This window comes from Bos indicus, chromosome 5 (genome assembly GCF_029378745.1).
Source record: "Bos indicus isolate NIAB-ARS_2022 breed Sahiwal x Tharparkar chromosome 5, NIAB-ARS_B.indTharparkar_mat_pri_1.0, whole genome shotgun sequence".
NCBI lineage: Eukaryota > Metazoa > Chordata > Mammalia > Artiodactyla > Bovidae > Bos > Bos indicus.
In genome coordinates, this window is record NC_091764.1 from 114,197,525 (window position 1) to 114,210,316 (window position 12,792).

The window sequence follows — 12,792 nt, forward strand, 5'->3', positions numbered from 1 at the left end:
GATGCCATCCAATCATCTCATCCTCTGTCCTCTCCTTCTCCTCCTGCCCCCAATCCTCCCAGCATCAGAGTCTTTTCCAATGAGTCAGTTCTTCACATCAGGTAGCCAAAGTATTGGAGTTTCAGCTTTAACATCAGTCCTTCCAATGAATATTCAGGACTGATTTCCTTTAGGATGGACTGGTTGGATCTCCTTGCAGTCCAAGGGACTCTCAAGAGTTCTCCAACACCACAGTTTAAAAGCATCAATTCTTTGGTGCTCAGCTCTCATTATAGTCCAACTCTCACATCCATACATGACTACTGGAAAAACCATGGCTTTGACTAGGTGGACCTTTGTTGGCAAAGCAATGTCTCTGCTTTTTAATATGCTGTCTAAGTTGGTCATAACTTTCCTTCCAAGGAGTAAGCGTCTTTTAATTTCATGGCTTCAATCACCACCTGCAGTGATTTTAGAGCCCAAGAAAATAAAGTCTGTCACTGTTTCCATTGCTTCTCCATCTATTTGCCATGAAGTGATAGGACCGGATGTCATGATCTTAGTTGTCTGAGTGTTGAGTTTTAAGCCAGCTTTTTCACTCTCCTCTTTCACTTTCATCAAGAGGCTCTTCAGTTCCTCTTCACTTTCTGCCATAAGGGTGGTGTCATCTGCACATCTGAGATGTGCTTCATCCAGCCCAGCATTCCACATGATGTATTCTGCATACGAGTTAAATAAGCAGGGTGACAATATACAGCCTCATTACTGTAATATTTATAACATTACAATATTATAGAAAATAATTGAAAAGTGAAATGAAAACTTACGTTAACACAAAAACCTATACTTGCAAACCTATACATGAACGTTTATAACACATTTATTTGTAATCATCAGAAACTAGAGAAACAGCCAAATATCCTTCAGTTGGACTGGCAAACCATGGCACATCCACTCAATGGGAACTGCTCACAGTAAGTAGAAATAAAGTATCGATCCATGTAACCATGCAGATGGATTTCAGATGAATCATGTGAAGTGAAAGATAAGACAATCTCAAAAGGCTATATGTTGTATGATTCTATTCATATGACGTTCTGGAAAAGTCAAAACTATGTAAATAAAACATCAGTGGTTTCCAGGGGCTGGAAATACAAGGAGGGGTTGATTACAGTGGAGCAGGGAGAAATCTGAGGGGTGAGGGGACAGTTCTACGTCTTGATTGTGGTGATGGTTACATGACTAGATGAATTTGTCAAATTATACACTAAACAGAGTGCATTTTACTGTGTGTAAATTATGCCTTAAAAAAGGAAAAAAAATGGGAAAGAAGTGCTCAGTGATATGGGACTTATAACACATGAAATAAAGAAGGCTGAGAGCCGAAGAATTGATGCTTTTGTGCTGCTGAAAGAAGACTCTTGAGAGTCCCTTGGACTGCAGGGAGATCAAACCAGTCAATCCTAAATCCTAAAGGAAATCAACCTTGAATATTCATTGGAAGGACTGATGCTGAAGCTGAAACTCCAATACTTTGGCCACCTGAAGCGAATAGCTGATTCACTGGAAAATATCCTGATGCTGGGAAAGATTGAAGGCAGGAGAAGGGGATGACAGAGGACGAGATGCCTGGATGGCATCACTGACTCGATGGACATGAGTTTGAGAAAGCTCCGGGAGCTGGTGAAGGACAGAGAAACCTGGCGTGCTGCAGTTCATGGGGTCACAGAGAGTCGGACACGACCGAGTGACTGAACGACAACACAGGAAATATCACGCAGCCATGAAGCATGTTTTTGTGTTAGTCACTCAGTCTTGTCTGACTCTTTGTGACCCACGGACCATAGCCCACCAGGCTCCTCTGTCCATGGAAATCTCCAGGCAAGAATACTGGAGAGGGTTGCCACTTCCTCCTCCAGGGGATCTTCCCAACCCAGGGATGGAACCCACGTCTCCTGTGTCTCCTGCACTGCAAGTGGATTCTTTACCTGCTGAGCCACTGGGGAGGATCCCCAAACAAGTTTTTAGTGGAAGTATATTTAGGGACATGAGGAAAGTTCATGATCAAATATTAAAAGATTGAAGCAGGGTACCAAACCACATGTAGAGTACGATCCCAATTCTGTAAAGCACACACACGTTAACGGAAGGACAATGAAACAGGTGCGTGTGTGTGCGTACAGAGAAAAGACTAGAAAAAACGCACCAGGATATCAGCGGTATTACCTCTGGATGTTAGGCCTGTAATGTTTTTCTGGATATTTTTTGCTTAGTTTCCAAATTTTCATCTGAACCTTTGCTCCTTTTACAAGGACAACATTGTTATTTTAAAACCTCGTAGAGGGGCAGGAGCAGCCTGGCTATCTTGACCGGGAAGTGGCCGATAAGCTGCACATGGTTCGCGTGCAGTCAGGTGCCCCTTGTCGATCAAATGCCACGAGCTGGGGGCTGTCTGTTCTCAGGCCTCTGGGCCAGGCACTCGGGTTTCTGTGGCCTTCAGCTGCCGCACTGCGTGTCACGGCTGTAGCCTGCTCACCAAGCCAGGTGTTAGTTATCCTTTCCTCAGATAGTGATGTTATTAGTATTACTTTAATTTAAAAAGTATTTATGTATTTGACTGTGCTGGGTCTTAGTTGCGGCACATGGGATCTGGTTCCCTGACCAGGGCTTGAACGTATGTTCTCTGCATTGGGAATGTGGAAGCTTAGCCACTGGAAGGTGAAAGCGAAAGTCACTCCTTCGTGTCTAACTCTTGGCTCCAGGCCAGAATAGTGGAGTGGGTAGCCTATCCCATCTCCAGCGGATCTTCCCAACCCAGGGATCGAACCCAGGTCTCCCGCAGTGCAGGCAGATTCTTTACCAACTGAGCTATCACCTGGGAAATCTCCAGAGAATGATGTTATTTATGCAGTTCATCTGTTCCTTCCTTCATTCATTTCTTAGCCTTTCCCACTGAGGATTCAAAGAAGAAGTCTAAAACAGTGTACTCTGTGTTATATTGGATGGTTCAAGATAGATTGGTTTCCTTTCAGTTTCGTTCCACAAGCACTGGGGCTAGAGAGAAGGTAAGGCGCCATCCCTGAACCAATGAACTTGACGCCAGCAGTGACAGCGTGGTGTCCAGAGTACATAGGGGGTCCTCTCAGGTCAGGTGGCTCTGATTCGGGATGACTCTCATCCTGGTAGGTAACTGCGGTTGAGCGGCCCTGGGGGCAGGCACGCCCTCACCGGCCGAGGCCGGCGCTCTCGTAGTCCAACAGCGCCACCTAGTGGGCAGGGACGGCACTGCACCACCCACGTCTGAGCCTAGCTGTTGCACCTTGAGCGGGTTACCTAACCTCTCTGTGCTTCAGGTTCCTCACCTATGAAAACAGGAATAACAATATTTATGTAGTTCAGAGTGTTGCTGTGTTAAATGTTAATAGATGTCAAAAATCTTAGAACAAGGTCTGGCATGGAGTGAAGCACAAACGTTTACTATTGCCATTTTAAGTAACCAAAAACCCCAGAATACGATTGTCGTTTATTGACGAGCAAACCAAGGCTCAGAGAAATTAAGTATTTTGTTCTAGGTAACATAACTAATTAAGGTCCCACTATCAGAGTCAAGTTCGAGTGCAGGGACTACGACCTCACAGTCCATGCTCTTGACCACTGGCTTCAACTTTTCACCTTTGTAAGACTTCAAGTTTCAGAGAAGAAAAAAATATTTTATCAGATTTTGGGGTGGGAAGTCCAGCCTTCTTATATACAGTTTCGTATATGAATGAATATATGGCTTGGAGGAAGCATTCATGCCCAGCGTCTGGTTGGGGAGGATCTGGCATCTCCATCAGGGGTCTGCATACTTTGATTATTATCCACTTGAGTTGGGATGGTATTTGGGGGTGAGACCACTTTCATAAAGTGGTGCCTTATATCTGTGTATTTTAACAAGCCCTTTAACACTGTTGACCCCAGATGATGATGAAAAAGAAAAGATGGGAACCATTTCCCCACTTTCCAGATGAGGAAACTGAGGGTCAGAGATACGAAGGGACTTGCCTGCAGACGCAAGGTGCCCATCGACCCTGGGGGGCACCTCTCTCTCCACTACCCAGCTGCCACCGAGCCCTCCCTGCCCCTTGCCAGGGATGGGAGGTCCCGCTGGCCTGGTGTCCCTTGCTCCCTGGGCTTGCTCTCTTTTTTAGAACAATTTTTAACATAAAAAAAAAAAGATTCCTTGTTTGTTTCTTTGGCTGCTTTGGGTCTTGGCTGCACCATGGGCGTCTCTCACTGGGGCGCACGGACTCTCCAGCTGTGACTCTTGGGCTCAGTAGTTGTGGTGCGTGTGCTCAGTGGCCCCGCCGTATATGGGATCTTAATTCCCCAAAGTGAAAGTGAAAATCGCTCAGTCGTGTCCAACTCTTTGCAATCCCATGGACTATACAGTCCCTGGAATTCTCCAGGCCAGGATACTGAAGTGGGTAGCCTTTCACGTCTTCAGGGGATCTTCCCAATCCAGGGATCGAACCCAGGTCTCCTGCATTACAGGCGGAGTCTTTACCAGCTGAGCCACCCGGGAAGCCCTTAGTTCCCCAACCAAGGGTCAAACCGACATCTGCTGCATTGCAAGGCGGATCCTTAACCGCTGGACCACCAGGGAAGTCCCCTCCCTGGCTCTCTTTGTCCATACTGTCCCTGCCTCCTTGGCCCGGACTGTGGCTGATTGATCTCTAGGTCCCCAGGGCCCAGGTCCTGTGGCCTAGAGCTGGCTTAGGAGCATCTGCTGGTCATGTGAACAAATCACGGAGCGCACAGATACGGGTACTTAGGGCAGCTCTGTCTTGCTCAGAGTGTGGCCCCAGGTCAGCGTCCCCTGGGGACTTGTTAGATATGCAGACTCTGGGCCTCAGAAACTCTGGAATGTAGCCTGGCAAGCTAGGCTGCAACAAGCCCTCTAGATGTTTGAGAACAAGTGCCCTTTGGAGCCGGGCACTGGAGTTTGGACCCCACGTCTGCCCCTGACTTGCTGTGTGGTGTGATGCAAGCCACTCAAGCTCTCTGGTCTATAAAATGGGGCTCATCATCGTGAGGAGGTCTCTAAGGTCCTTTGCAGGGAGGGGTGCTCAGCACAGGGCCTGGTGTGTAGCTGATTCATGTTTAGCCCCAGGCTGGTTGCGAACAGCAGGCTGAGAAGCTGCCTGTCCCGCAGGAGTGCGGGGTCAGCCTGGGTCCTCTGGCCCTGTGCTTGGCAGTGGCCCTGCCTGGCGGGGGATGAGCCTCAGACCTCAGCAGCTTCTATTCCCCAGCCTCAGCCTCCCCACAAAGGCAGCCCCAGGTCTGTCCATTAAGGTGCTGTGCCTGGCCCCACCCCTTCTGCTCGCTCCCTCCAGAGACAAGTCAGCCCAGGGGTCACTGCCCGCTCGGCTGAGGGAAAACCCCTGAGAGGGGCACAGACCTCCTTCAGGTGTCTGGGGAAAGGGCTGGTGAGGGGTACAGGGGGCGGCTGTCCGGGTCACTAGGTCAGAGATCATTTGCCCTCTGAGCATGACTGGGGGGGCTTGGAGAGCATGGAATATCACCCCCCATGTGCTGAGGGGACTGGGGTGGGCTGCTGAGGGTCCCCTGGGCGTGGTGTGGATGCAGCCATGGTCTGGGGGGAGAAGGGGCAGTGGCAATGGGGCTAGGGAAGACAGAGGCAAAGGGGACCTGGTGGCCCAGCATGGAGGGTGAAGGAGGGGTGGCCAAGGATGCCAGGGGGTCCTGACTGGGGCCGGGGGACGTGGTGCCAGGCACCTGCGGCCTGTGACTCCGAGTCTAACCTCCATGGGGGGCAGGCATCGCTCTGGCTTGGAGAGGACGAGGCCCAGGGGTGGGTGAAGGTTTCCAGCTCGCCCTGAGGGCCAGGACAGGAGAGGGCAGCAGGCCTCCCAGGATTCCTTGCAGGAGCTCTGGGGGGCACAGGAAGCAGAGAAAAGAGGTTGTTTCACTCCGACTCTTGAGGGTTCCTCCTGCTCAGCCGCCCTGTTCTTTATCCACTGATGGAGGGAGCGAGAACGGGCTCGCCCTCAAGAATCCTGCAGATGCAGGTTTGAACTACAGTTCTGTCGTAGGACCTTGGGCAGGGTGCTGGACTTGTTTCCAGACAGGGTGTCTTCTGTAAAGTGGGGACTCCAGCCTCCCCAGTGGGCTGGCACCACAGTACATGAGCTCACGGAGTGCCCAGGACTGGCCAGCTCAGCTCAGGCCATGGGACTGGGAGCCTGCCCTGACCCCGCTTGTCTCGCAGAGGCTGCCTCCCCAGGTGCAACTGGAAGCTGGTGACTGCCGGGGGCAGTGGGCAGCCTCGATGGGCTCCGCGCCTCCTCAGAAGCAGAGAGCAGGGCCCACCTCACTCGCAGCGTGTCTGGAGCTGGGCAGTTCTTTACAGATGATGCCACTGAAGTGGGCCTGACGCACAGCAGGTGCTCAGGACACGTTTTCGAAGCAGCTCGGGCCGTGAGTGGTCTCTGGTCTGGTCTTGCTGTATGGGCCTCGGGGAGGGGAGGGAAGTGCCAGCCTGCTGCCCATGCTGGGGGCACCGAGACCACAGAGAAGCAGGTTGGAGGGAGGGAAGCACCCCGGGGTGCCTCGACTCCCCGGCCTCTAGCTTAGCAGGGACATGGGCCCTGGGCAGTGCTCTTGCACCTGGGGTCTTGCCTGGCTCCAGACGCCGGTGAAGACACATCCACCAGCTGGTGTGGGTGGGAGGCACACGCACGGCACAGAGATGGTCATAATCACGAGATCAACTGTTTATTGATTTTTTTTTTCTAAAATACTATATGTTTAAAGAAACTCCTAAACTGAAAAGACTTGACAATTTTTGGTACATCTGTAGCAAAGGAATGAGGATTCTGCTGGTAAGTTTCCAGGACAGATAGACACGCATCCTCAGGACAGACAGACACACATCCACTTTCCAAGCAAGACATCAAGCTCACTGGAAACACCGAGTAGAATGCATAGCTTGTGGTGGCGGCAGCCATTTCTCCCATGTCTGAGTTACACAGAGGAAAGGTTTGCCCTCCCTCGCCGGCCCGTGGTTACAGGGCAGCTTCCTGCCCCAGCCTGTCGGCTCCCTGATGGCCACAGGGTGCTCAGGAGACCCTGGTGCTGTGGGGTGAGACCCAGCTTTTCTTTGCTCACGAGGAACACGGATGACAGTGAGATCTGCAGCTGCTCGCAAAGACGCGGGAGTTTTGTACAGTGTTCTGCTACAGGGGACTAAGGCTAGCTGGGCTGAGGACACTGGACTCCCGGCTGGCCAGCGAAGACAGACGTCCCTCTGGCAGGCTCCACTGGGCCCAGCCAACCAGCCAGGCTGATGCCCGGATGGTCTTCAAGCAGTTTACAAATTGAAGCCACTGTCAAAAGCTGCTCAGTCTCATGAACACAGTAGACAAGCTCTTTAGATTCTCTGAATATCAAATAGTATATACAGATATACACCAAGACGTGACAGTCTAATATAAAGCATCTTAACTATAGATGCATTCACTTGAAACGTTAGTCTTATATTTTAACTTTTCAAAAATCACTGATAAAATTGTTAATTTGCAAGAGTAAAGTTTAAGCACAAATAGAGTGAAAATAGATTTTAAATATGGCGGCTTTAGAGAGGACTACATAAGGTTATTTGCAAAACTCACATTTGGACACCCCAAACGCGGAGAGCATTCACCTTGGAAACCCAGCCATGTGTTCCCATCTTTCTACTGCAATCTCTTGCTTCAAACATGGTCTGTCCAGGCTGCCGGCTCTCGCCCCAGGCAGTGGCATGGGTGATTAACAGAAGAGCATGGAAACAGAGACACTGCCTCAAGACCACTGGTGGACATCGACCTTTGTCATAATTTAAGTATAAATGAATGCAAGAATGGGAATATAAAAAAGTAACTGTACACAGCCTTTAAATTAAAAACCTCAAAGTGTTCACTCACAAAATGGCATGTAAGTTTGTTCATTTAAGTTTTAGCAGGTGATGGGACTTGTCAGAGAAAGGAATCAGTGGAGCAAGGATTAGTGGAACCCACCGTTACCATTGACGTGGAGGAGAGGAGGAAAGACAAGGTCAAGAATACACGGATCCATGATAAGCCAACACACAGCGTGGGGGGCGGGGCGGGGGGGCGGTGATTCCTGTTGTCCTGCAGCTTCCTGTGATCGGCTCTCTCCATCTGCACTGTGGAAAGGGGGCCGAGCTCCAGGTGAAATGACCAGCTTGTCTGCCTTCAAGAGACACCATGAAGCCAACAGCAATGGAACCATCATCTTTTGCAGGAAGAGGAGTGGATGCCCGCATGGCTGGCTGGAGGGGCCGCTGCCCGGGGCCAACGGCTAACAGAGCTGCTGGACCTCCACTCCGTCCCTCCGCCAGCCAGCCCACCAGCCCGTCACTGGATCGCCTCGACGTAATTCGCAGGGTACAGGCCGACCTGTCCGCTGTCCAAGCGCCCCTTGCACCAGCCCTGCTCATCTTCATCCTCTATTTTGGTCAGCTCGTCCCCTGCAAGACAAAAAGGGAGCTGTCTTGGCAAGCCCTCACCCTGGGCCCGCTGAGGGTCTCTAACGTAGGTGGGAGGCGTAGGCATTCTCCTGGCAGGATGAGGGCCTGACTCTTCCTCTACTAAGTCGCGTCTGAAGTTGTGTATCCATTGCGGGGGTGGCTCTGAGAGATTAAAGACCCCCGTCTCTCACACAGTACCCCTCAAGCACACCGGTCTCAGTTGCCCGAGGAGCTCCTGCAGAGACTGCAGGATTTTGCCCTCTGACTGCCCAGGCCAGGTCCGAGGCCTCGTCCCACAGGGTCTGTGCCACCCCCCGCAGCCTTCCTCCCCGGCCTGGCCCACATGGTCTTCTTGAGTCTCCTCCAGCACTGCTGCCGTGGTCTCCATGCCTTCCTTTAGTCTGTGTCTAGACTGCAGCTGTGGGAGGCATGGGGGCCCGTTCTTCTCTCCCCAGCACTGAGCTCAGAGCATTTGTCCTCTGACTTGAAGAAACCAAGCTTTCCCAACACCCAGAGTGCGCTGGCATGGTCCTGGACTCTCCCCACGGCTCTGTGTGCTACTTCAGTCTGACTGAGCCTCTGTTTTCTCAAGTAAGAAGGAGCCTCTACTTTGCACCAAGGCCCTGGGAGGTGGAGGGGATACGGAGATGAGAGAGGGACAGAAGGAGCCTGGCCTCTCAAGGAGACAGGCCAGGGGACAAGGACCACAGGTGTGATCAGGCCTGCCTTCTTCTGTTCAGGGTGGCCAGAGCAGGCCAGAGCCAGGGGACAGGAAGGAGTGGCCTGGTGACCAGCCCGCAGGGACAGCTCTGAGAACTGGCAGAAGATGGGCCTGCTGAGGTGTCTTCATTGTTCAGTTTGCAGCTTTGTGTTTCTCGTTGGCATTTTGGCCCGCTTTTCAGGCTTAGCTGCACCGTTTTCCTCCGGCAGTTATATCTTGTTCAGCAGCATTCCCCGACTCCTCATTCTGTGGACCCAGAGGCCCGCGGGGCCGCACCCGGGGCTCTCAGAGCTGCTGGGAGACTGAGAGGCGCTGTGAGGACTAGGGGCGAGAGCACGGAAGGACCCGGGTCGGCGCCAGCGCGCGGCGAGCACCTGGGCCTCGTGCTGCCGACTCCCACGAGATGGCTCTCTGCCTGCAGCTGGGGACCCACTTCGTCAGCACCGCTGCTCCTGCGATGCAGGGGGCCGCAGGGTGGGCGTCACGAGTGGGAAACCCCTCTCCTCCCACCCTGGGGGCTCTCTGTGCTCCGGCAGGGCCGACACGGACGCCTGGTGTGCCTCTCATCCGGTCTAGCGGGGCGAGGCTCCCAGAAGCAGACGGGCAGCAGCTCTGAGAGGGGGGCATGTGGTGGGAAGCTCACCAGGTGGAGACCCTAGGCTCCCCAGGCCCAGAGAAGCGGGGAGCAGCCAGGGCACACTCCAGACAGGAGGAAGTGGTGTGGCCAGGAACTAATGTGACCTCGGCGGGGTGGGGGGAAGAAAATTACACAGAAAACAGACAAAACCAACTGGAACCTGCCAAATTGTAAAAATGTAAACTGGTGATTAGAAAGATCCATTCCAGTCTGCTTTTGATAACGAGACATTTTAAATCTATAAAATTGCTGACAAGTCCAAAAGATAAGATTTAGAGGGAACTCCCTGGCGGCCCAGTGGTTAGGACTCGGCGCTTTCACTGCTGGGGACCCTCACAGGGGAACTACAAGCCTGCAAGCCGCACAACAGGGCCCAACTTAAAAAAAAACATTCAGAAAGAATAAAAAATTAAAAATCAGTCAACCAACAAATAAAGTAAACAAAGTAGGGTGGAAACAACCCCAGTCAAGAATGTCGGGAAACTCAAAGGAATTCCCTGCTGGTCCAGTGGTGAGGAGTCCACGTTTCCACTACAGGGGGGCATGGCTTTGATCCCTGGTTAGGCAATTAAGATCCTGAGAGCCACAAGGCATGGCCCCCCCCCCAAAAAAACTGACAAAGGTGTTTAAAGACACACGAGAACGTCCCACAAGCAGCCAGAGCCACCCTATGACCAGCTCTGGGGTGGAGTAGGTAGCTAGCTACTTTCTGAGGGCTGAGAGAAGGCCGCTGTTAGACATAGCTCTCAGCCAGGGTGGGTGGGAGGCCGGACACAGGGTCTGCCCCAGAGATGGAGACTCAGGGAGCACTTCAGCCTGCGCTGGCTGAGTTAGGGCCCAGCACCCCTGCAGTGGAGGGCTAGGGGTAATGCTGGATCTGGGGTGGTTCCGAGGAGGGGCAAAGCAGAAGGAAGAACCCTGGCTCCCTTCTGGCCCGTCTAGAGCCAGGCTGACCAAACCTCTGGGGATAGGCTCTAAGACAGAGCTCTTCAGACAGAGGGTTGCAAGCCATTTGCTGAACTGTAGCCGGCATTAAATAGAAACCAGGATAGAAAATTTCCACATACAGAGCTCATATGATAAGGATCCAGGCTGTTTCATAAAACCCGGGTTTCAGCTACTGGCAACAAAGCTGTGTTGGTGGCAGGGCTGCAGGGAAGGGTAGAAGGCAAAGCCCCGAGAAGAGGCTCTGGGGGCCGTGGGGATGCTACCACTGTGCTGGGGGCCCCTCTGCCCGCTGTGGGCCTCTGGAGAAAGGCTCCCCTGGGGACTCGCAGGCACTGTTTCCAGGGAGCCTGCGGGGTAGCCAGATGGCCTGGATCTGTGTCTCTTATGCACAGGCCTTAGCCTGGCTGGGGTGGCGTCTTGGGCAAAGGCACGGGGTGCCTCACTGTCTTCTAACCTTTGGTGTTGAGCATCTGCCATGTTTGAAATGGAAGGTGGGATGGGGCGGGGGACACACAAATGGAACTAGACCTAAAAAAAGCAGGCTGGGACTTCCCTGCTGGTGCAGTGGGTGAGAATCCACCTGCCAATGCCGGGGACATGGGTTAGATTCTCAGTCCGGGAAGATTCCACATGCCGTGGAGCACCTAAGCCCCTGCACCACAACTACCGAGCCCAGGCTCCAGAGCCTGGAAGTCACAGGTACTGAAGCCCGCACACTTAGAGCCTATGCCTCACAACAAGAGAAGCCACTGCAGAGTAGCCCCTGCTTGTTGCAAACAGAGAAGGCCTGTGCATAGCAACGAAGACCCAGTGTAGCTGAACAAACGGACAGGCTGGAAGCAGTGGCCCCAGAGGCCAGCCGGGCGCCCACCTACCGGCCTTGAAGCTCAGCTCATCGTGCTCCTGCCCTTCATAGTCATAAAGGGCCCGGACCCGCACTTCCGTCCCCGAGGGGGTGTCCTCGTCAAAGGGATTGGAGTCCCCATTGGCATCCGTGGAGGAGAATGGGTTGTTAGACTCATCGTCTGACCAGTCCGCAGGGTAGCTCTGGGTCTTCTCGTAGCTGCTCACGCTGCAAAAAAGGGTTGACCCAGTGATCCTGAGCGTGGGGCTGGCAGAGGCCTGAGGCCCTGCTCGGAGCCCCAGACCCCGCCCGGGGAGACCGGGGAGCCCTTGGGCTGGGCTGGCACTCCTTCTGCAGAGCGCGGGCCCCTCAGCAGCACCCGTGTTCCTGTGCTCATGGGCTGGACCAGGGCAGAGAAAAAGCAACCACAGACTGTTAACTGGTGCCTCCCTCCCTGAGAAATCGAGAAGTCAGAGACCATCCACCAGCCGGGCTGCCTCCTGCAGGCCTCATGCATTGCCCTGAGTGCCGAGGGGGCGAGACCTTGGACAGAGAGAGAGGGGAGAGAGGGAGCGAGATGGAAGCCAGAGGGAAACGTTTGTTCACCAACTTTTTGGCTTTAATGTCCTCCTTCTCACTGACGGTGCTCCCCGTGTCGTCCTCATCCTCGAAGGGGTTGTAGCTGGACAGTGACTGCGCTGACCGTTCGGGGTTGCCCGGGACACTAAGATCACTACGGGGAGAGAGAGAGCTTTCAGGGGACCCCAACTCGGCAGCCCCTACGGTCCTGGGTGCTCCCAGCTGCAAGAACACAGGGCCAGGATTTGAAGGGACAAATCAGCTCCCTGTCAAATGGGAGGAGTGTGTTGGAGCAGAAAGATTGTTTTAGTGAAACACTTAGCAATACTTTGGCTCTTGAATGCGGTTAAAGTGTCTAAGAAAGAACAAGACTTGCATTTTCCCTCCTTGTGTCTAAACATAGCCTGTCCTAACAGGAGCCCTGCATGTGCGCAGGCTGTTGCTGGAGCACAGGTGCATCTGGGCTCAGGGCTTCTCTCTGCAGTCCTGCACCTGGCCCTCTGTGGAGGGCCGGCAGGATGACAGCCTGTGGGGCTCAGCCTGGGGCTCTCCAG

General features: G+C 53.1%; 1 protein-coding gene across 5 annotated transcripts in view; it reads right to left on the bottom strand.

Annotated features, from left to right (window-relative positions):
- Positions 1 to 6,740: 6,740 nt before the first annotated feature.
- PACSIN2 (protein kinase C and casein kinase substrate in neurons 2) overlaps positions 6,741 to 12,792 on the bottom strand; it is a 115,434-nt gene continuing 109,382 nt past the window's right edge. For 4 of the 5 annotated variants that reach the window (XM_070790533.1, XM_019961933.2, XM_070790532.1 and 1 more), the window contains 3 exons: positions 12,270 to 12,392; positions 11,691 to 11,887; positions 6,741 to 8,509 (listed from right to left, as the gene is read on the bottom strand). In XM_070790533.1, the coding sequence (XP_070646634.1) occupies positions 8,397 to 8,509; positions 11,691 to 11,887; positions 12,270 to 12,392 (433 nt within the window). In that variant the 3' untranslated portion in view covers positions 6,741 to 8,396. The remainder of the gene's footprint in view (positions 8,510 to 11,690; positions 11,888 to 12,269; positions 12,393 to 12,792) is intronic. The other variant, XM_019961936.2, reaches the window with a different exon arrangement.